The 23,776-nt window shown below is 40.9% G+C and overlaps 1 protein-coding gene across 3 annotated transcripts in view; it reads right to left on the reverse strand.

Annotated features, from left to right (window-relative positions):
- The window catches only part of LOC145446937 (E3 ubiquitin-protein ligase NEDD4-like), a 42,128-nt gene extending 18,847 nt beyond the window's left edge, over positions 1–23,281 (reverse strand). Inside the window, exons 1-7 of one of the 3 annotated variants that reach the window (XM_080325326.1) lie at positions 21,897–23,281; positions 16,751–16,854; positions 9,162–9,369; positions 6,491–6,562; positions 5,311–5,386; positions 4,143–4,264; positions 3,623–3,666 (exon numbers count right to left, since the gene is read on the reverse strand). In XM_080325326.1, coding sequence (XP_080181452.1) covers positions 3,623–3,666; positions 4,143–4,264; positions 5,311–5,386; positions 6,491–6,562; positions 9,162–9,369; positions 16,751–16,854; positions 21,897–22,178 — 908 coding nt within the window. In that variant the 5' untranslated portion in view covers positions 22,179–23,281. The remainder of the gene's footprint in view (positions 1–3,622; positions 3,667–4,142; positions 4,265–5,310; positions 5,387–6,490; positions 6,563–9,161; positions 9,370–16,750; positions 16,855–21,896) is intronic. The other 2 variants (XM_080325327.1, XM_080325328.1) reach the window with 2 other exon arrangements.
- Between the last annotated feature and the right edge of the window lie 495 nt (positions 23,282–23,776).

Raw genomic sequence — 23,776 nt, forward strand, 5'->3', positions numbered from 1 at the left:
ATAGTGACCATTAGGGTTGTTCAGATTTGAAAAATTGTCAGGAAACTTCGATGCTTGTGACCAAAATGATGGTTTAGTACAGTGGTTCTTAACCTTGCCCCCAGGCGCCCCCCAGGGGGCGCTGGCGATCTTGAAGGGGGGCGGAAACGCTCAGGGGGCGATATGGGGGGCGGTATGGGGGGCGCTGGAGAGAAATGGCTTCGCAGTAGATGATGTGGTGACAGGACATATCCTTAATGAGTATTCAGAGCAAATTAACACCGAAAACTTCGTTACATATAGCCTTCAAAATACACATAGATTTAATTGTCCATGGGCGCCTAAATGACTGACACCGAATGTTCCTGTCTTGGCAATCTGAACCCCAGGAAACGAATTCCATCTGGCAGGGAAAAACTATATGTCAGTGAAGAAATACCAATCTGAAATTGTGTGCGTCTTTTAGTTTAGTACGATTGGGCGACAGGGATATTCCAGTTGGGCGATATCCCTGCTGAGCGATTCTATATTTTGTGATATTGCAGACAGGGGGTCACGAAATAACATCATGCAACGAAGTCATACCAACGGGTTCGCCCGCCCGAATATGTTTAATTATTAGTAACGGGCCCTACAGTTTCCAAGAAACCTCACAATGTTCGCTTTAAGTTTTGATGAGTCTGCGCACACTCAACAACTCACTGCGCTGACCCTTGGACAACAGTGCGTAACGACTAAAAAAAGGTAATACCTCCGGATTTGTTGTGCGAAACGTAGATTTTCTGTGCGCAGAGACCGTGTCAGCACTGCGCACGTGCGCAGCTTAGAGGGAACATTGCACGTCACTCAGCTCTACTGGTAAATGTGTTTACGTGAGCAGAGAGAGGATAAAAATTGATCTCAATTTACATGCAATTCCCGATGATATTGACCAATTCAATCATTAATTAGTGAAATTTTTCGCACTTCGCGCGAATAGGCGAGAATAGCTGTCTCAGTAAATGGTCATCCAATTTAGATACCTAATAGGCTATCAGCAAATAGCGGACAGCCTAATGGGGGTCTGGGAGTGAAGTCCCCCGGAAGTTTGGTTTATCACCCGATGAGGGGCCAGGACCAACGGTTGTTTTTTTTTGGGGGGGGGGGACTGACGAAGTGCTGTAACGGCCCTGGTAACGAATAATTGTACCTGCGGGCACGCCCGAATATGTTTAATTATTAATTACGTACCCTTTATTTTCCTATACAACAGCTCACTCAGTGCTACTGGTAAATCTGATTACGTGGGCTGAGAGGATAAAAAGTTTATAGCAACTTACATATCTAATTATTCATTCATTCATTCATTCATGCATTATGGAAAATTTTGGTACCTAGGGCGACAAGGCCACACAAACTTTGCTGACCATCAAAATCACGATATGGGGTTCGTGGGGGCGAAGCCCTCAGAAGTTCGGTTTATCACGCTATGGGTGCGCAAGGCAATCGTTTTTAGGGGGGTTAACGAAGTGCTGTTACGGCCCTCCCTCTTACTCATTGTCTTTATTATATTCCTTACAATATGAAGTAGGGGGGCGCTGGAGCACAATAATTTTTGAAAGGGGGCGCTGGAAGAAAAAAGGTTAAGAACCACTGGTTCAGTACATAAAAACACTTTTATGAGTAATTTTGGTCATCTTCGTCGTGATCTTCTATCCCCGAAACCCCCCTAAAGATCCACGGGGCAATTCTCCTTACTACGGGATACATAATGTTGACCACGTCACCGGTTTATAGCTTTTGTGTCATTATCAGTTGAAAACGGCCGTGTAGAGATAATATATTGCAATAAAATAGCCATGTTTACAAAATTGTACTTGAATGCAGTCCTATTAAGGCCACATGCACATCGATTTCACTCTGCGCAACCTGTCTATCATGCTCATGGGAATCATGTATTGGTTGCACCATTGACATCGGCTTGATTTGGATCGTACATTGAAGAAGCGACGTTGGGTTTCAATTCGTGAACAAGTACTGATATTCCCGGCTAGTTTTCATCCATAAGATATTATTCAAAGGTATGCAATGTCAGTAATACTTTCCTCAACTTCAAATCATCTGTAAAATACCGAGTTATCTTATTTTATGGTAGACTGCAATTTAGTTGCAGAAGAATGTCTGAAACAAAGTGGATATGGGTTTTGCGGACCAACCATGAACAAGATTCAGGTCTGCCCACTATTTGGTCTGATATTCTGGTCACTATTCGGTCGGATATTTATCTGAGTGTATTAGTCACTCCAAGCTACCGACTCTAGATGAGGTTCTACTACATCCGCCATATCTGAAAAAAATTACCCCGAAACTACCACAACGCAGGACTATGTCCTTCTAACTGTTGAAGAGGTTGCCAACGTATGGAATATGACAAGAATACCTATAAGGCAAGCGCTGAAAATTGTGTTGTTGCATTGTTTCAGGCTTTCTTCTTCAACTAAATTGCAGTCTACCATAAAATAAGATAACTCGGTATTTTACAGATGATTTGAAGTTGAGAAAAGTATTACTGACATTACATACCTTTGAATAATACCTTATGGCTGAAAACTAACTGGGAATATCAGTATTTGGTCACGAATTGCAACCCAACGGCGCTTCTTCAGTGTACGATCCAAAACAAAGCCGATGTCAATGGTGCAACGAATACATGATTCCCATGAGCATGACGGACAGGTTTTGCTGAGCAAAACGGAGATGCATGTGGCCTTTACAGGACTGCATTTCAATGAAATTTTGAAGACATATCTATTTTATTGCAATATCTCGTCTCTACATGGCCGTTTTTGAATGATAACGTCACAAAAGCTATAAACCGGTGACATGGTCAACACTACAGATCAAGCAGTAAGGAGAATTGCCCCGTGCATCTTTGGGGGCTTTTCGGGGATAGAAGATCACGAGGAAGACGACCAAAATTGCTCATAAAAGTGTTTTTATGTACTAAACCATCATTTGGGTCACAAGCATCGAAGTTTCCTGACAATTTTTCAGATCTGAACAACCCTAGTGACCATGTTTGAATCCACATATGCGTATGACATCATGGTGCTTGCATTTAAGAATAGCATCAAGACGAACTTAAGATCTCGTATCACTGACGGAAGTCTCAAATTTTGTATGAAGCTTAAACTCAACAATTATCAACAAGCAGACTACAGATCCATCAGGAATACCATGCAACACCACCAAAAAACGCATTGGCTGTAAAAAGCATGTAAAAGTAGATTGATACCTTGACTGCTGTCTACGAAAAATATCATATCAGTCTCAGTGCAATACAATTTAAAACATATAACTTGCAAAATATCTATGTAACTTAAGTTTCGCATACTCTTTACTGAAATAAGGCAACCAGCTTCAAGATGCGGTGCAAATGATGAGTCCCATTAGTAATTTCAAATTTGTGCTACCACGACGTCATGACTTTTCTATTGTGACGTAAGAGTTGATTGACATGTATGGCTCTTTGGGAGTTGAAGTGGAAAATATAAGGTAAATAACTCAATATATGGCTCTTCGGACGAAAAGGTTCCCGACCACTGATGTATACGAACCATAACTCGACATAAATACCAGACAAGCGACAATTGAAAGCCCATACCTACTTTCCCATCCCTTGGGCAGGTAACTATTCTTCGCAGAGGGCTACCAAGAAAGCAACAGTGGATGTTAGAGATGCACTATGCACACATAATGAATTATACACATAGGATTTACTAGGCTATAATTATCAACTATTTTCATACTGATTGTAAATGGTATAAATTCATCAATTGGCGCATCATTTGGTCGCTAGCTGAGATACAGGTTGCAATAACATTCTAACACCCTATGAGAGTACAGTTGGTTAACCTCGGTATTGTCACTGCCAGAAATACATCACAGGGATTCTATCTCCCAATCACACAAACCTTCAATAGTAAAAACCCCACACTTACTTTACTATGAGCTGTTTACCAACATGTTATACTCGCAAAATACCATCACGGTTGTTTCTTACAATACAACTAGTCATTGCTATGAATAGAATGCAACGGTGTGTAACAATACTGACCAGTCATGACGTGAGAGTCAACCAGATTCAGATATCCAATGCAACACGACATAGATTGTGATCTTACTTTTACCTTGACTGCAGGCTCAGTTGGTTTTTTCCACTGTGTCGTTTTAAGAATGTGATTGAGGTAGTACTTGTGGCCACTTTTTGAATCGACTCTCTCTTCCCAACCCTCTGGTAAATTATCTGAAAGGAAAGAGCAAATTTTCAGTATTGACCAGCATATTGTCTTCATAAATTTCATCCGTGTAAGGCACATAATAAATTGCATGCTAAGTCATGTGAATCGATTCAGGGGTTCTACTTGTAAGTTTGTTTTATCGATGGACAGTAATTCTCTGTCAAAGTGTTTTCACAACTACAGATTCGTTGCTGTGAATCTACAGTATATCATGAATGAATACAGGTTGGTAATTCCTACAAGTTATTGCTTCCAAAGTAAGATGTTTGCGAACCTACCGACCAGCCGCTCTAGATGGCGGGTTTCACCATTTCAAGCAACAGGATACACTGATTGAGCTATCTTCTAAAATAGCTACATGCCATACACACTATGACATCATGTCGCGTTCCCCGAAAACAAAACATGATAACTAGAAATATCATCAACCGCTGCTGGTTCCAGGTAATATATTTATCAAATTCAAAACGAATATCCAAAAAATGATAAATTGCTCTATTTGCTCTAGGCGAAAAACTAAACATTCAAGAGAAATTGACCAGTCCGCAGCTTGCAAAGGAAAAATTGTTTTACTCAGTCTGTAAAATTGTATAGGGCCTTTGGAGCTACAAGGTAAAAATACAAATTCAACCGGGCACATGACAAAAATGGCTGGTGTTCATTCGACACATTGACAAGCTCGCGCAAAGCAACATCAAATATTTATCAGCCAGGCGAATTCATTTGTGTGGTAGGTAGGAAGGCATATTGATGCATGATGAGTAGGGCAATCATTATTTGAAATTGCGATGACTATCGTGGCTTTAAACGAGATCTCAGATAATTCTGCACTGCAGAATATCATCGAATACGGTCATATCTTTCATTTTATTGCAAAACCAGTAGAAAATTACCAAGCTAATGCACATCCACTCTAATAGAGACACAGAATCCACCATATTTACATTAGTCGTCTAAATCATGGCGGGATTTGAAAATGTATTGGATTTACAGACAATACACAGATAGGTCAGTTTTCTACTCTTATATACTAGTAATAATATCGACTTACCCATGTTGGGGGTTGTATCCAAGGAGGATGGTTCAGGCTCCTCATTGCAATCTTCATCCTCTGCTGAATCCTCCCACTGGCAAGCAGAAAAACAGATTGTCAAAATCCAACTAGAACGTGACTTTCCAGACTGGAAAAATTGGATGAAGTTGAGACGCAACATAGCTTCGGGACGAAGCTAGATTACACAATGCAACTTCCGACATTGCAGTATTTTTGTTTCGGCATACAGTTCATGCAATGTGCAGAGAAAAACGGTATTTTGAGCTCTGAGCGGGTAAGATGACCTTTTTTTTTTTGTTTTTAGTCAACCGATCACAAAGTGGGAAAAATTTACCGGTTTTTGTGAATTCTAGTCCGGTTTTGCAAGTTCCAAATTTCTAAAAAAGTGTCCACAGTTACAAAACACTGACACAATTGACACATCGGCGGGAAATAGGACTGAGCGAATCAAGTTCTTGAATGATTCGATTCCAGATCGAATTTTCTAGTATCGTTCATTGACGTCATAAGGATGATGTGAAAAGTTCACTTACGCGCCTCTTATGTGACTACTAACAAAATAATTCCAGTCCCACACCGCATACGGTGAATTTGATCTTTTTTCGACAATACCAATTTCATTGTACTTTGTGACAATGCCGCAGGTTGATCACTGCTTAACAGATATATCATGTCCACAATCATGCATAGCTATGTAGTACAACCAATCATATATATCATTGGTACAACATGCTGCAATACGGCCAATTGAGGTTTCAAGGCGTCCAAGTCATGAAACAAACATATCGAAACCAAAATTCTCGTTGATAATATATAACTCTTAATGGAAAGGGGCCTAAAAAATCTTTCATCAATACTCAAATCGAATCATTAGAATAAGACTTGATTTTGATTCTAGTACTCGAATCCCCAGCAACACTTGGACAAATAATTCTAGTTGTAGCAGCAAACATTATATTATTATTGTTAAATTCATTTCCACTAGAAGCTTTTCGGCTGACTCTCATCAGTAAATGAGGTTAAGCAAATTCAAAATATAGAAAGAATATTGTCGTTGTAACGTAATAATGTCACACAGAGTCGCGATCAGCAATAACAAACCTACAGTAACGGCATAACATGGACAAATTCTGTGATAAAATAGCAGACTAACAACACAAAACTAATGAAATATTACCAGGGTGTAGAGATGCTCCTTATTGCGACAGAAGATCGGTTGTTGCAGGTGTATAATGGTTGATTCGAGAACCTTTAAATGAGAAAAACAACAAACACGAGAATCTATCTATTCTATGGGAAAGGATTGCTACTATAATATTTGGCACATTCTGGACGTTGCAAGAGATGTTTTCTGATCACAGTCAAGTCACACATGGTCTTGAGGGACTGTGATGACGAGGTAGAAGAATCATCATTATGGGATCGCCTGATATGACATGGTCGTGGAACATGTGAGTTCTCCGTTGCAAAGGCTGATATGAGAGACCCACATAACGACCGTCGCATTTGCATAAATATTAGGGTTACCATATTTCTGTGACCCAAATTCCGGACACCCTTTAGCGCCCACTAGTGGATTTGAAAAGGAGTTATGACGTCACACTAGCAAAGCTTTGCTCATAGACCAGAGGTGGTCACGATCCGGTTCAGGAGTATGTGGCTGTGTGCTGTGTAACCGGAGCCGCAAGCACATGTTTTCAGCCCCTTCCCGCCCAAATCAACAATGATCTTGAGCCCACCATAGGGTAATCGATGCAACTTCCGGAGGGGGGGGGCTTGCTATATGAATCTGGTTTCTATATGCATCTTGTCGCTAAATTTTTTGAATGAATTCTGTCAATAATATTGGTTGTTCGGTTGCTTCATATATTACTATAGCGAGTTACTACTCTCCGCCCACATGATCAGAGTCAGCGGTAGAGCTGGTGGAGGATGATGAGTTCGAAAATACAGGGAGCGTTATTGTACATCGTTAAGTCATGTTCATGCCCAACCGATAAGATCGTTTATCAGCCTTATGCCGGTGCGCACCACGGAGCTTTATAAGCACCCCACATCCAGTGGTTTCCAATCTTTATGGTCGCGACCCCATTTCCAATTTGAAAATGTTCCGTGGCCCAGATCAAAATTGGACAAGCTGATTACTAAAAGAAGTCAGCACCTTTGCCCGGACTTACACACGGGCTATATTGGAAGCTGATTACGTTCAACATATTCACGAACCCCAGAATAAAGGCAATAACGACCACCACGTTTGGAACCATCTTTGAATAAAGCATTTAAACGGCCTTAACGAGCTCTAGGAATACCGTTCTCCTATAACCGCGATTACGATTAGGCTTATTCCAGTAAATGGAGGTTGTTTTTATTTAGATTTTATTGCAGTTTTTGCGAGGGTGTGGTAGTCTTCATATCAAAATCAATAAATGTGATAGTAAATCGCGCGCAGCGCGAAGAAAAATATCATGCATCAGCATAAATATTCCCAAAAATAATGTTTTTATGTTGATTTACGAAAAAATTATGAGCCTACGTCGTCAAATCTTAAAAATTCCGGACATTTGGCATATTTTAGAAATTCCTCCCGGACGCTAGTTTGAACAGTGAAGTTCCGGACATGTCCGGGAAATTCCGGACGCATGGCAACCCTAATATATATTGGTATATTATGTTGCAGGTAGCACATCTTTACGTGGTGCAGGTAACGAAGATATCGTAGTAAATGTAACACGAGGTTCCACTTGAGGAAAACAACGATTCACGACGTATTTGATCTGCTTTTCAAACCTATTAGGCTACTGCGCAATCCGCGGAAGATACAAGTAAACAGGGCACTTTCTCGGGCATTTCTTTGTGGTAAGCTGGATGTTTTCATTCAATAGTTATTTCATTGTGCTCAGGATCGCCATTAGCTAGAAAAATAGATTTGATGGTAGGCCTATCTATTTCCGAGTCCAATTTACCTTCAGTGCGTATTGTGAATTCCACTTGCACAAAGGTTCTAATCAAATTGATTTCCAGTGTGACTGGACAAAATAAATTGCTCAAAACATATTGGTCAATGAATGCAGCCTTACGATAAACAGAGGTGACAAAATTGTTACCCATCTTCTTAACAAAGACATCCAAAAACGATAACGAATTGTTATTTTCTTTTTCAAGGGTGAATTTTAAAGAAGGATGAAGGTTATTCAATTTGTACAGAAATGAATCACATCAAGCCTCATTATTGAACCTGACGAATACGTCATCTACGTAGCGGTAGTACATCTCTTTTTGTAAATCCCACAGAAGATATTGGCCAGTATGGAGCAAGGAGGAGATCACATGGCAACACCATCAATTAGCTTGTGCGTGGTTTTATTGAAACTGAGTTCAACCATAGTGTTCTAAGGAACGGTTCTAAGGAACACTATGGTTTGAATATAGAATGTGACTAGTCACATTCGATAGTTTGACAAACATAAATTTGGTAAACGGAGATGCTCATCAGAATGAGCTCTGATTAGATATGAACTGAACTTGATTCGATATCAAGTTTTTGCAAATTCAGCAATTCTAATCCTAAGCATATCCAGAAAAACATGTACATTTGAATAAAATATTCATATTTATTCCCGAAGCTTTTCGGCTGACCCTCGTCAGGGGTCATCGTCAGCAATAGTGCGAGAATTCGAATAACTGTGTTCAACGGCAATATATATCGCCGATTATTACGTCACACATAAAATATACAAAGTTAGAAAAAAACTATTCTTGTATAATTTAGAAAAACCAGAAATTTTCGAGTTGTCCAAGTCTGTCCCAAGCCCAGCCCTCCTCCGGTCCCAACAATGACATCTACTCACCGAACGGTAGCTGTCACTTAATTGCTGCCCCCGATTCTCTTCTTCGCTTCTATGCCTTTGCTGCCGGAACTGTTCGGCCGCTGCTAACGCACCGGCAGTGCCACTAGGTCCCGCGCCGCTGTCATCCGGAGCACTATTCGAATTGGATATCATACAAGACTCCGATCTGGCGCTGTCACGCATGACACCTGACGTGGAACTTGGTAGGCTGGCGAAATGGATATAACATTACACGCAGCTACAATCAGCTTGGATTTTGAACATTGGTAATAATCATGCAACACTAGAGTGCAGTGTTGGGATCAAGTCACTACCTTCGAGTCACGAGTCATTTCGAGTCATTGCAGATTTTGACTCGAGTCAAGTCAAGTCAATCGATTTTCACAAGTGACTCGAGTCAAGTCAAGTCTCTCGTTTTTTGGAGGTGAATCGAGTCAAGTCGAGTCAAGTCAAGTCAAGTCACGAGTCAAGTCACGATTCAAGTCAAATTGAATTTTCGAAGTATGAGTCAGGACGCAAAGTCACTATATTTTGCTAACAGGGTGAAAAACTGAATAATTGGCCATTTAATTTGAATCTAATGACGAATATAAAGGTAATATACATGCAAAAGGTGTTGTATCGCTCACACCGCTCATAAAATACGTGAGGTACTGCGTATAGCTACATGTTTCAGTCTGTTATTATCAACCAAAATAGAGGATCGAATACGAAGTTGAAACAAATAGATATGGTACAGTAGACTACACTACCCATCTGCACATCCGCGAGAGTATGAATGCATAATATTTGTTAGTTCGATTTAAATTATTCAAGGGTTGGTGAAAGTGAGCACTGCGTAAAACATGCACTGAGCCGTCTAAGAAAAAAAGATACGTTGCTATTAGATTAATCTACTACTATACTACGACAACGTAAGCTGTGATTGTGTCGTTTGCGGTCAGTAAAGTAAATCAGCGAATGACTGATTGCCCTTACAAGTGACATCTTCGTATCGCGAAAATCCGAACATACATATAATGAGGTGATTTAATTTACACCGTTGACTTGAAATTGACTCGTTAATTTTGCTCCGAGTCACGAGTCAATTGGCATTTTTGAAGCGCCGAGTCAAGTCAAGTCATTTTTTCAAAGTGACTCGAGTCAAGTCAAGTCATACGAAAAAGTTGACTCGAGTCATCCCAACACTGCTAGAGTGTGTGGATAACGCATAGCTTTTGTCATTTCAATTCACCACCGAGTCAAGTCCGAGTTCAAGGCAGCGAGCAGAGGGTCGAGTCCGAGTCATAGTACTATGACTCGAGTCCGGTGGCGGCTCGTCCTATAGGGCAACTGGGGCATTGCCCCACCTAAAATTCTGTTCAATAACAATTTAACCATTTATAGACGCACAGCAATCAGTATATACCGAGATCACGGCGAAACCCGCATTATTCTTGTGCTTTCGCTAACAAATGCCCATACATAGCGAAGTCTCTGCGAAAATCGAATTCTCTTCTGTGTTTTCGCTTTGTGAATGCCTAGCCGGGGCTTGCCCCGGTAGCGCTCACAACAAGCTTTCACTATCTATTCTCTCAAAGCCGCGCACAATAAAGAAACGGTGATTTACTCTCTCCTATTCGTAAAATGGCCGAGCAAGTGGGGCAACTATGCCTGTCGCCCTTAAGGTGTGATGTAACAATCGTATCTATATCTGAACTCGGTTACCGTGATATGCGTTGACTCGACCTTTGCTGGTATATGTCGATTTTGACGGTGTTTCGCACCATGATAATTCTTGAAACTTGGTACGATATGTCGTGAAGGTAGTATTTAGCACTGCTCCAAGTTTCAGGCTTGCTACTCAAAGATAAGGGTGGTAATTTCGTTTCCGAAGTTCAGTGTGTGCTGATCTATCATGTACATTGTACAGCAAACAGATTTTACTCAAAAGCCGGTATTGGTCTCCATTGATTTTGACGATGTTCCATACCGAGATCGGTCATGATATTTGGCACAGTAAGTCTTAATGTTAGTATCGACCGCTGTAATAAGTTTTAAGTTTGTCACTGAACTGTGTGGGTGGTAATTTCGTTTCCAAAGTAGAGTGAGAGCTGACTCTTCATTTATCGCTAACAGATTTACGCAAAAGCCGTTATTGGTCTCTATTGATTTTAACGATGTTCCATACCTAGATCTGTCATGAGCTTTTGCACGGTATGTCTTGATTTTAGTATCGAACGCGGTGCCAAGTCTTAAAGTTGACACTCAATGATTGAGGCAGTTACATCGTTTTCGAGGTCGAGTATGGTAGAGATGCGCGCTGATCTGATACTTAGCCTACCTACATCATTACGGATCTCACGGAAAAGCCGGTGTCTGTCTGTGCTAATCTAGTCTGCGTTCCATAACGAGATCGGTGATGATATTTCCAATGGTATATCTCGATGATCGCATGAAACAGCTAACTAAGATTCTCGGTTTGCATTCAAATATTCACATAATTTTATGTTCGCCAATGTGCATTTCACTGTGAAATTGTGGCCTTCAAACCATTTGCTTACAATCCCCTGTCAAATGCGATAGGTATTTCATTTTCGATGTCGGCTAACAGCTGATCATTCGATCAACCTATTCCTCGATCTATTTTACTCAAAGTTCGGTGTTCGTCTGTTTGTATTGATTTTGACAGTGTACCATGCCGGAATGGGTTATGAGATTGCGAATGCTACTTCTCGATGATTTCATGTAACAGTATGCTAAGTTTAAGGCTTTCATTCATGTATTTATTGATTAATATATTTTCCAACGGCGATTTGGCAGCAGGCAGTAAGCCGTATGTGTTGCGTCACAATCTCCAGTTTCAAGGCCAAAATGTACTATGTTGTTCCGAGACCGAAGTTCCGAGGCTGCTGTCCTTAGTTCTTCAAAGACCATTCAAATTGATGTTCTGGATTCAATATGACAGGCCCAATCTATGAGATAACAATTACGTATGTGTCCGAAGTCGTTGACCTTTGCAGTTAGGCTTACGCAATCTCTCGAGTTCTAGTCATTGGAATTAGTCTGGTCAAGTCAAGTGCGAACATGAATCGTATTGAATCTTTGCTCCGTACGTAGGCTAGTTTACGCAGTTGCCTTTAGAGCAGTGGTTCCCAACGTGGGCGATATCGCCCCCTAGGGGGCGATTTGGCGATCTAGGGGGGCGAAAATGACGAAGGGGGCGACAGGGGGGCGAAAATGGACAAAGGGGGCGACGGGGGGCGAAAATAGCGAAGGGGGCGATAGGGGGGCGATGACGCGTAAAAACGGCTGAACTTTTTTTTTTATTTTTTTTTTTTTTTTTATTTTAGTCATCCACCTAGCAATGCGGAGCGAAAAAACGTTATTTTCAGCTGTGAGCGGTGAAAGATGACCTTTTTTTTTTTTTTTTTTAGTCAACCCGCCGGTGATTACAGTCTGTATGCCCAATTATCGGTGCACAAAATTTGGGGGGCGATGATCGGTGTGGATCTTGAGAAGGGGGCGATGGGTCGAAAAAGGTTGGGAACCACTGCTTTAGAGCGAAAATTAAAGGTCTAGAAGACTACTACTTGTCGCTTCGACATATTCCTGTCTTTTCATTGTATCGCATTTTTGTGGTGTATTGAACTGATAAAATTGCTAATAAACCAATGATGACGATGATAGAAATTGTCCAGTCCATTGATCCAATCGTACGCCGGGTACCTCCGCTTTGGTTGCCTATCACCTGGTCGTAACTCGTAACCACCAGCTCAGTGGTCGTAACACACCAGGATCGTGTACGAAACACTTTCGGACGGCCTATCGATTTGCGTAATCTCTAACTCTACCATGAAATCATAACGCATGCTACTAAGGATGACCTGATAATTGATTCGTGGCATAGGGACGATTCTTAGTTCACGTACATCAGTGGTTCTTAACCTTTTTTCCTCCAGCGCCCCCTTTCAAAATATATTGTGCTCCAGCGCCCCCCAACCTCATATTGTAAGGAATGTAATAAAGACAATGAGTAAGAGGGAGGGCCGTAACATAGGCTTACCATATTTTGAAAATGCAAAAAGAGGACACTTTTTCAGAAATTTGCAAGATACAAAACCGGAGTAAAATTCTCAAAAACCGGTGAATTTTTCCCACTTTGCGGTCGGTTGACTAAAGAAAAAAAAAAAAAAGGTCATCACTTCCGCTCAGAGCTCAAAAACACGTTTTTCACTCCACATTGCTTGGTGGATGACCAAAAAAAACAAAAAAACAAAAAAAAGTCTTCATTTCGCCCAACAGGGATATCGCTCAACAGGAATATCTAGTTTTAGATATCCCTGTCGTCCAATCGTACTAAACTAAAACACGCACACGATTTCAAATTGGTATTTCTTCACTGGCATAAAATTTTTCCCTGCCAGATGGAATTCCTCTTCTGGGGTTCAGATTGCCAAGACATGAACATTCGGTGCCAGTCATTTAGGCGCCCATGGACATTGGACAATTAAACCTATATGTCTTTTGTAGGCAATATATAACGAAGTTCTCGGTGTTAATTGCTCTGAATACTCATTAAGGATATGCCCTACCACCACATCATCTACTGCGAAGCCATTTTTCTCCAGCGCCCCCCATACCGCCCCCTGATCCCAGCGCCCCCCATTTTGCCCCCTGAGCATTTCCGCCCCCTTCAAAATTGCTAGCGCCCCTTGGGGGGGCGCTGGTGGCAAGGTTAAGAACCACTGACGTACATTATGTAAAATAATCCTTTGATTAAAAAAAAATGAATAAAACATTTGTTACCACACTTCAAGTCACGGCTCACCGGCAAACATCTCGCGGCACCTACGTTAAAATCACTGTTGTCGGAAAATTCATGTGACCATCATATTTAAGTTACTTTTTTACGTTGGAAAACGCCATTGTGACGTCATGTTGATAATAGTCGCTCGCAGCCCTTGCCCCACCACCCGATATTGTCACGAGCCGCCACTGCTCGAGTCCGAGTCCAAGTCATTGTGTTGACTGCTCGGTTTCCAGTCAGAGTCTTGTTAAACCCACTTTTTATAACTCTGGTAATATCCAATGGTTAGCATTTATAATTTCATAAATTTTAGTAGTTTCTGGTCGCATTTTCAAGTACTAGTAACATTAGACAAAATACCAAAATTGTGGCTACTTTACTATTCTTCGAAATTATAATGAAATGTCGGTCTTGGCTGACTGAGTCTTGATTCCAGGCGCGTAGACAGCCGTAAAATAAGGGGGTTGTAATAAAAAGGAGGCGAGGGTTTCGATATTTTTCGAATTTACTAATATAGCATCAATTCAATAGGGTTAAGTACATGCGTAAAGGACTTCGCATTATCACTTCGTATTATGTGGCCTCGGCGTCGATTTGCGCAAGTCAAAATGTCTGGATGGAGTCTGTTCTATAATGGCACCGATTTCAGGTGGTTCAATTTCTAACCTTTCTCATCTTATATAACTCAAGCCTTCACACACATTATCGGATGGTAATGTTCAAGTATAAACGGACACCAGTTACAAAATACACATGTACGCACGCACATATTTGCGGACACTCGATGTCATTCAGTTTCGCGATGTCACTCTTTAGTCACAATCGCTATTCAGCAGGGTGTAATGACTCGACTCCAGTAAGACTCGAGTCGCGATTTTTGGTGACTCGACTTGACTCGAGTCATTTTCTTATAAATGAAAATGACTCGACTCGAGTCAATTTGTGTATTGACTCGACTTGTACGAGTCATTGCGCATGACCCGGACCAAGTCATATGACTCGAGACTGGGTCTACCAAGAAAGGCATTTCATTGTAATTTCGAATAAAGAAAAGTTATCACACCGTTGTTATTTCGTCTATTAGTACTGGTACTTGAAAATGCTACCAAAAACTGAAGTGAGGAAAATTAGTATATTGTAAATGTGAAGCTATCAATATCACCGAGCAAAGTTGCAAAAATTGGGTTTCACATGACATTATCTCGGAACTGATCAGTCAACACAATGACTTGAACTCGGACTCGAGTCAAAACACTATGACTCGGACTCGACACTCTACTCCGTGACTTGGACTCGGACTTGACTCGGTGGTGAATCGAATATGTCTCAACTTGACTCGAGTCAAAACCATAAGGGAGAGACTGACTTGTGACTCGGAACCTCGCGACTTGGTTACAACCCTGATAATCAGCATACACTTAACGGCATTGTCTTCAAGTCACCGAGAGATAGTAGGCTAAGCATGCTAGGTCTGAGACGCGATAGTTAGGCCAGCGATTATATCTTTCATACCAGGCCTATTGCAGATGCAATTGTGTAGGCCGGCTGTAGGCCAGCGTCGCATTACATTGTTTTTGAAGGAATGGTCTCAACCCTTGACCTCCAGGCTATGTGCCTGCTTGAGTCATATGACCTGGACTGCATTTTGAGAAAATGCCTCGAGTCAAGTCGAGTCACCAGAAAATCGAGTTACAACGAAGGTGGAAACACTTGAACATGTGGATTAAGTTAAGGTCGGTTTGAGTTAGGTTTGTGTGTTTGGTTAGGATTAGTGTAAGGGTAAATTTCAGGGTCTCAAGGTTTCTTGCTACTGTTGTTTTTCATTGCACCGCATGCAACACTTTTCGGCGTGGAAACTTGAGGACGTGGTTCAAAGTTATGGTTGAATTTAGAGCTGGGGATAGGATTATTTAGGGAAGGCTAATATCAGCGCTGCTGTTACTTTGGGTTAGTTAGATTGGGGGATATAAAGTTCATGCTTAGCGCCGCATTCTCATCCGTCGTTTTTCATTGCGTTTCATTCTCAAATGTCGGGCAACCGACAAGCGTATGTAATTCTAATCCTCTCATTGCACTTAAAATGGGTCTTTATTGAATCAGTAATCAACAAAAAGAGTTCGTGTATCATCTAAAAATAGTACATTAAACGCTCTCGTATTCGACATTCCGTGCTGGTGACGTCATATTGTGTGTTACGATTGTTGATTGTTGATATACGCTGTTCTTTTGAATTCTCCACTAGTTGCTGACGATTACCCCTGACGAGTGTCAGCCGAAAATATTTGGGTTCATTTCAATATGAATATACTATTCAATTGAATCAGTAATATGAAACGCATTTGGAGGAGGTTCTCATATATACAAATCGGGTAGCCTGTGTATGGCACGTTGGGAACCTCTGGCCTATCCTATGGAATTGCGTTGAGTTGTCTAAAGAATTAAATTTCTTTTTAATGAATTTAATGAATTTTCTGATGGTATATTGTATAATTTTTATAAATTGGAAGAGAAAAATTATTTAATCCTGACGAGGCCGTGATTCGCGGTTAGGCTACTTAATAATTTTTGGCTGCCCTGGTTGTTCAGTTCAAGACATCTTCTGGGACCAATTCAAAAAAGGGGTTGCACGCAATCCCCCAAACAAATTTATAGGTGCATGTTAAAAATGGTGAAAAACCACTGAATTGTCTCATTTTATTGTGTTGCATCTTACTGAAGGCCGAAACCGCTTTTCAACCGACACATATTCAAAGATGTTTGAATAAGAACGTATGCCTTTTGTTGATTACATTGCGTCTACCTGGTGTTGTTGTTTACAAAGTCTGTCCGTCCCAGATTTGCCTGCCTCTCTTTCCAGTCGGGCGGCATAGCGGCTACACTGCCCTCCACAATTTCCCAGTCGTTCTAAAAAACGATACCGCGTTTCACACCAGCACATGTAAACCAGTCATATCTGAATTCCATTGACTTTACTCATCTATAAATTCATGACGAATAATCGAATTAATTTGTCAACCACAACAACAAAACTTTTCAACGAAATATAGTTGTAAAATTCGTTTTATAGCTATTCCTCTATTTCACAAAGTGATAAATTCGAACCAATATTTTCATTGTTTGATTTACATAGGAGATGAGATAAAACTTGATTTAACCAGAATACGCCATGTTTCAAAAAGCCTCCTACACTGCATATAGCTCTATATTTTCTCTTCAAACATTTCAAAGCATAGCAACCAGTATAAAAACGACTGGGTGTGTACATTACAAGTAGGCTTACCAGTTACCAAAGTACAATACAAGTCAAACACAAATCCTATATAGAATGAAATTTATATGATCAGAACTAACATAGTCCAAAACTATCGAGTAAATCAAGAAGGATAAAGAAAATTTACTGGTTAACAACAATAACATAATGAGAATACTCAGCAAATGACAAAATCATCACATTTTCTGCAATCTTTCAACATCTGACAGAAATACTGCCAGGTATTTCACATCCCAATTACAAAATTTTACTTCGGCTCAAAACTAAAAAAGCCGCGAGGGTTATGATAGTAGGTGGAACATCATACACTCAAATTTCTCGAGTTTTACACTGTCGAAGGCGTAAAGGAATCTATGTACATAGGAATTCAATTCAATTTATTGCTACGAATTTCATCACTTCAATACACCAAAAGACTGCGATACAAAGATAGGCCGGTGTCGAAATGACTTGGAGTAGTCATCCAAATCAGACATATATCTGGTGCCTTGCTCAAATGCAATACATCATGTCTGCGGTGTGCCCGAACAGCGAATTGTAACTAGTACATATTGTCTGGAGTGTGCCAGAGTTGCGTTTGAACTGCGTTCTAACTAGGACATCATGTCTGAGCTGTGTCTGATACGTTGTAACTAGGTCATCCAGGTTGGCAGTGTCTGGGGTGTGATTGGAATCCGCATCATGTCTGGGTTAGCCTATACCCAGGGCCGTAACAGCACTTCGTCCGGCCCCCCTAAAACGTTGGTATTGGGCCCCCATAGGGTGATAAATCTGACTTATGGGGGGCTTCGCCCCACAGACCCCCCTTGTCTACCTGCTCTTTGCCGCTACTTATCATCAATGTTGGGTGTCCGTTTTATGGGCCTCCCACTCTCGCCTAGACGCGCCAGGCGCGAAAAATTTCAAGAATTCATGATTTAATCGGTCAGTATCATCGTAGGTTGCATATATATTGCTAGCAATTTTTATCCCCTATCTGCTGACGTAATCAGATTTACAGGTGTAGCTGATTGAGATGTATTTGAAAAGGTGTGACCCCTCAATTATAATTAAACATCTTCGGGCGTATACCCGTTGGCAGGAACGAAACAGCACTTCGTCTGGTCCCCCTAAAACTTGGGTCTTGGGCTCCCATAGGGTGATAAACCACCCCCCCCATGGTGTTGATCGCTTTTTCCACGAAATCAGCCGTGCTGTTTAGTGAGCCAGCGCGAAGCGCAAAAATTTTCCATAATTAATGATAAAATCGGTCAATAAGATCGGGAATCGCATATATATTGCTATCATTTTCTTGTCCTCTCTGCTCACTTTATCATATTTACCGGTAGAGCTGAGTGAGGTGTCTTAAAAACTGTAGGGCCCGTTAAGAATAATTAAACATCTTCGGCGGGCGGACTTGTTGGTATGATTTTGTTACATGATGTTATTTCGTGACCTCCTGTCTGCTACATCAAAAAATATAGAATCGGGCAAACGTACCTAACTAACGCACACGATTTCAAATTGGTTTTTCTTCACTGGCGTATAATTTTTCCCTGCGGGATGGAATTCGTCTTCTGAGGTTCAGATTGCCAAGACAGGAGCATTCGGCGCCAGTCATTTAGGCGCCTAGGCTATGGACAATTAAAGTTATATGTATTTTGTATATATAACGAAGTTTTCCGTCAGCGTAAGGGCAGTCCTTTCCGGCCAAGGTTTTTACGCTGCCGATCGTTCCGGCACACTTTTTGGAGTCGCATGTAATACGTCCTAAATCGTTATATGTCTTGGTGCGTCGTGTCGCGGTATTGGCCAACGCCGGTATGTCCATTTCTAAAAATCTTGCGTGTTCTTTTCTTGCGGGAAGAGTACCAAATAATCATGATATTTGGCACCTTGAAATCGCGCAAAATCGCGAAAAATTGTTTAAAAAGTTGCATAAATTTTCAGAATATACTCTATAATTTATGCTAATTCACGAAATAATTTTGGGCCCCCTTCGAGCTCGCCCCCCCCCCAATTGAAGGGTTTGGGGTGCGGCAGTTACGGTGCTGCCTATATCATGGATGTGCTTTGACCGTGTTGTAACCTGGACATCACACCCCGTATGTGATATCCTTGTGCAAACGGAGTCACACTTGGACTTGCGTCATGGCTGGATACTGGATAGTGGATACTCTCCAGGTGCGTAGCCAGCCGAAAAATAATGGGTGGTTTGAAATGAAAGTGGGGTTTCTGTCTTTTTTCAAATTTACTAATATAACATCAATTCATTATGGTTAAGTACATGCGTAAATGCCGAATATACAATCTCCATGTGTTGACGAAGTTACGCGAATGATAACCTTGTCAACGCGTTACGACGTGCTGTCAATTAGCGAGTATCTGATCTCTCGTGAACGCGTATTACGCAGCATCGGCGACGATTTGCGCAAGTCAAAAATGTCCTAGTTGTTATAGAATCCGTTTTATAATCGCATCGATTTCAGGGGGTTCAAACCTTTCTCGTCTTTTATAACTTAAGCCTTGACAGACATCTTCAAATCGTTATGTTTAAGTGTTAGCGGAAATCAATTAGGCATGTTTGCTGACATTCGATGTCATTCAATTTCGCGATGTAACTCTTCAATCACAATTGCTAAGAAACATACACTGAACGGCATTGTCTCCAAACCACCGAAAGACAGCAGACAAAGCATGCCAGGCCCAAGACCCGATTGTTAGGTCAGCGATGATATCTTTCGTGCCAGGCCTATTGCAGATGTGATTGCGTAGGCGAGCAATGATATCATGCATACCAGGCCAATGGCGATGCGATTATGCAAGCCATATATTATATCGTGCACACCAGGCCAATGCAGATGCGATTGTGCAGACCAACGATCGAATAGTGCGCACCAGGCCTATTACAGATGCGCATCTTCAACCCAGCGGAACCCAGCTTGTTGGGGACGCCATAAACAGGCCAGCGATGATTGCCACGCGCACGGCAACCAACGGCCTAATTCTGCAACAATCTCAGCTGGAAATCGCGTTACGTTATGTACAGACGAATCACGCTAATTGGCAAATCATTTCTCGCTAATTGGCCGCATGCAACTCTGATAATACGACTTATTGAATTGCAACCGAATATAGGCGTTAGAATGGTCATTTCAAAAGGACGGGGTGTCACGTTACAAAAAGGGGGGGTTGACCCCTCGGTCTTGACTCGCTGGTGAATTAAAAATGGCTAGACTTGATTCGAGTCAAATCTATAAAAGTAAGATTGTGACTTGGTTACAATCCTGCCTTAAACACAACCCAGACATAATGTACGAGTGAAAGCACGGTTCGAACACGCTCCAGACATAGGCCACCCCAGGATTGATGTTCAAGTGACAATGTAGTCCGACCACACACCAGACATGATGTCCGGGTAGCCGACGCACGCGACCTGATTTGAGATTCAGAAAGAACGCTTAGTAAAGTCTTTTAAAACGCTGAAATTGATTTCAGTTTAAAAGTGTTGTTTTTGCTGTTCAAAATGAGCTATTCTCCTGCACCCAACACTTCTATTTCTTACTATGTGATACAGCTTCGGCGATGTTAGTATCAGTTTATGGAGGAATATATAGCTGATACGAATGGTCATTGGTCATATTGACTAAGCATTACCTTGGCTTAGAAAACGACTTAGGGCTTTCCCACAATACCAAGCTTTATGAGGAGGTAGTTTTCCAGAAGTAACATGTCTAGCTAACCCCAATATCGATTCTTTGGTCGCCGAAAAGGGTTGCCAGGTATCGTGCGCAGTTAATAGTTCAAAATAGAATGAAAGTGATGGTCATGATAATTTTATTGTATTTGTATTTTTTATCAGAATATTTTTTTCTTTTCAGGTAACTACATGCCCCCGCCGCTCATGCTACAGAGCACAGCATGGTACTAACGTGAAGTTTTATAAACGTGGTTGTAAAACTGTGTGGCCTATTTATCGCGATATTGAATTTTTGCAGCCCCCGGCCGTATAAAATATGAAAAGTGGCCCGCGACCTGTTTTGAGTTGGCGACCCCTGTTTTAGACATAACCCAGACATGATTTTATAGTAATATTACATTCCGAACACACCGCAGACATGTCTGTCATTCGAAATACACCAGACACAAAACGCTATACAATGCAGTCAAAGCGGCGGGCGGAAAATTTCAACTCTGACGCTTGCCGCTTTGGGTGAAAGAGTTGCCACATCCGTCACGTCCGGTTTGAATTACCAACGCATGCCGCTTGATGCAAAAAATGTCGCTTGCCACATCCTGTGTGTAGCGCTCTTTAATATGACAGCTCATTGATTTAGTATACACCCGGAAATTCCACATAACATGGTGACATTATTCAGAGTCTAACGAGCTATCGAGCTAACGAGAATTAGTACAAGCAAAAAATATGATAATCTCTTGGATGCAGTGGGACTCTTTATATGGTAAATCATTGCTTGAATCTTCTAGCTGAAATACAAATATAGAATGGCCGTTTATACATATGATATAACAACAAATGGAAGTTTGGTCCAATAACGGATTGTGTAGAAGACATACCAAATCTTTCCAATGTGCTTAAAATGTTACAATTCTTTTCTGAATGTGAAGATGCTAGAAGACGTATATTTCCTACGAGTACAGTAGGTTATTTCACAACATTAAAAGAATATACTACCGTAATGTGGCTTTTGACATCAGTATGCACAGCCATGTGTTCGTTGAGGTTGCTCTTTCGTATGAATTCTTTCCCACAAACATCACATTTATGGAATTTGACTGCCACATGCCTGGCCATATGAATGTTAAAATGACTCTTTCGAGCAAATTCTTTCCCACAAATATCACATGCATGGGCTTTAACACCAGTATGCACAGCCATGTGTCTGTTGAGGGTGCTCTTTTGTGTGAATTCTTTCCCACAAACCTCACATTCATGACCATTGACACCAGCATGCATGACATATGAATCCTGAAATCACTCTTCCAAGCAAATTCCTTCCCAATAATGTCACATGTACGTAACCCACATGCGCGAATTCTTTCGATTATAGTTATTGCAACTGAGATGAAGACACCAGACTCTGAAATATAGCAAAATATTGTTAGATCAGAATCGATCATAGTTCATTTGTAATCTTATTAGATGTTGTATTATGTTTTAACTGTCTTTCAAATATATGCAGCTGAAGTCCATAAAAGCAGATTTGATATTTCCTTTTATTCACAGTTGACAGCTACCAAGGCAGCAACGGTCGAAGAAGTGTCGAATCGTCATAGTAATAACAAACGAGTTGTATATGTGCAAAAAAACAATAATCTGCGTAACAGGAAAACGGGTGCCAGCTATATGGTCCTTGAAATCTGCATGTCGAACCGGAATTCAGTTGATTACACCAATATATACACACTGCACAAATATAATCCTGCGTAATAAGTTAACCTGTTATGATAATATAGCTAAATTCACTGAATGACAAGTCTACATAAGAATAACTAATCTAGTTTCAAATCTGCAGTGCAGTGCAGTGTCACTGGCTAGGTCACAAGCATTTTCGATCTTATAATATAGTGACATAACACATAACCATTGATAAATATGACTAGGGTGGGCCCTAGGATTGTTCAGAATTAGTCGACTTTCAGAAAGTCGTGGCTTCCTTTCAGTCCGTTTCCCATGCCTTATGCCTAAAACTTATTCTATCTACTTTTTTTTCTGTAACTCATGCCTTGCATCTGTGTGCAGTGCAATGCGCATCACTGGGCAGCGCATGTTGAGCTGGAAGAATATCGGCTGAAACGGGGGGTTCCGCTCAAATTTCAGTGCCGCGATTTTACCTAGCCTACTAAAATACCCTATATATCAAGATTCAAGCAGCTCATGTGGTTTGAGGTGATACAAAACCTCACTGTAGATATTTTTCTGACTTCAGGAACCCATTTACATATTGCACACTGCCTTGGAAATCCTCAAACCTACCTAAAACAGTAAAACTGAGCATCCCTTTGCACGATTCGCCATATACACGAATACAGCTGGAAATGCACCATCCAACCGCACAGCGACATTAAATATATATTATTCGATGAAACGTGAGAACATAGCAGGAAGTAGGTAACGAAGCGAAACAACATAACAAAGAAATGGATTCATTTGAGAAAAATCCGATGCCAATGAGATTGATGGGCTGATTTTTCGACATTTTTATATTTATTCGGATATCTTTCACGGCTTGAGACAGGCTTGCTGTTTTCTGTCGTCTTGTATGTACAATTGTACATAGCGTGGTCGATATTCAATTTTACCATTGGAAATAGGTTGCTCGAACTAACTGGTTTAAATGTTAACAGTTATTTAGTGGTAAAATATCATATTACTTCTTTAACGTATAGATGGGAAAGTTCTACTCGAAAGTCGAAATGGGTAAGTAGAATGAGGACTCTAGAATCTGTAAAAAGCTCAATGTTCAAGCGAGATATCGTAATGTTGATCGAGTTCGGCATTGTGAATGACATTTCATTGTAATTTAAAAGAATAGTTATTTACCTATTAGTAAA

Source organism: Botryllus schlosseri, chromosome 9 (assembly GCF_051294905.1).
Source record: "Botryllus schlosseri isolate E-star chromosome 9, Bs_hap1, whole genome shotgun sequence".
Lineage (NCBI taxonomy): Eukaryota > Metazoa > Chordata > Ascidiacea > Stolidobranchia > Styelidae > Botryllus > Botryllus schlosseri.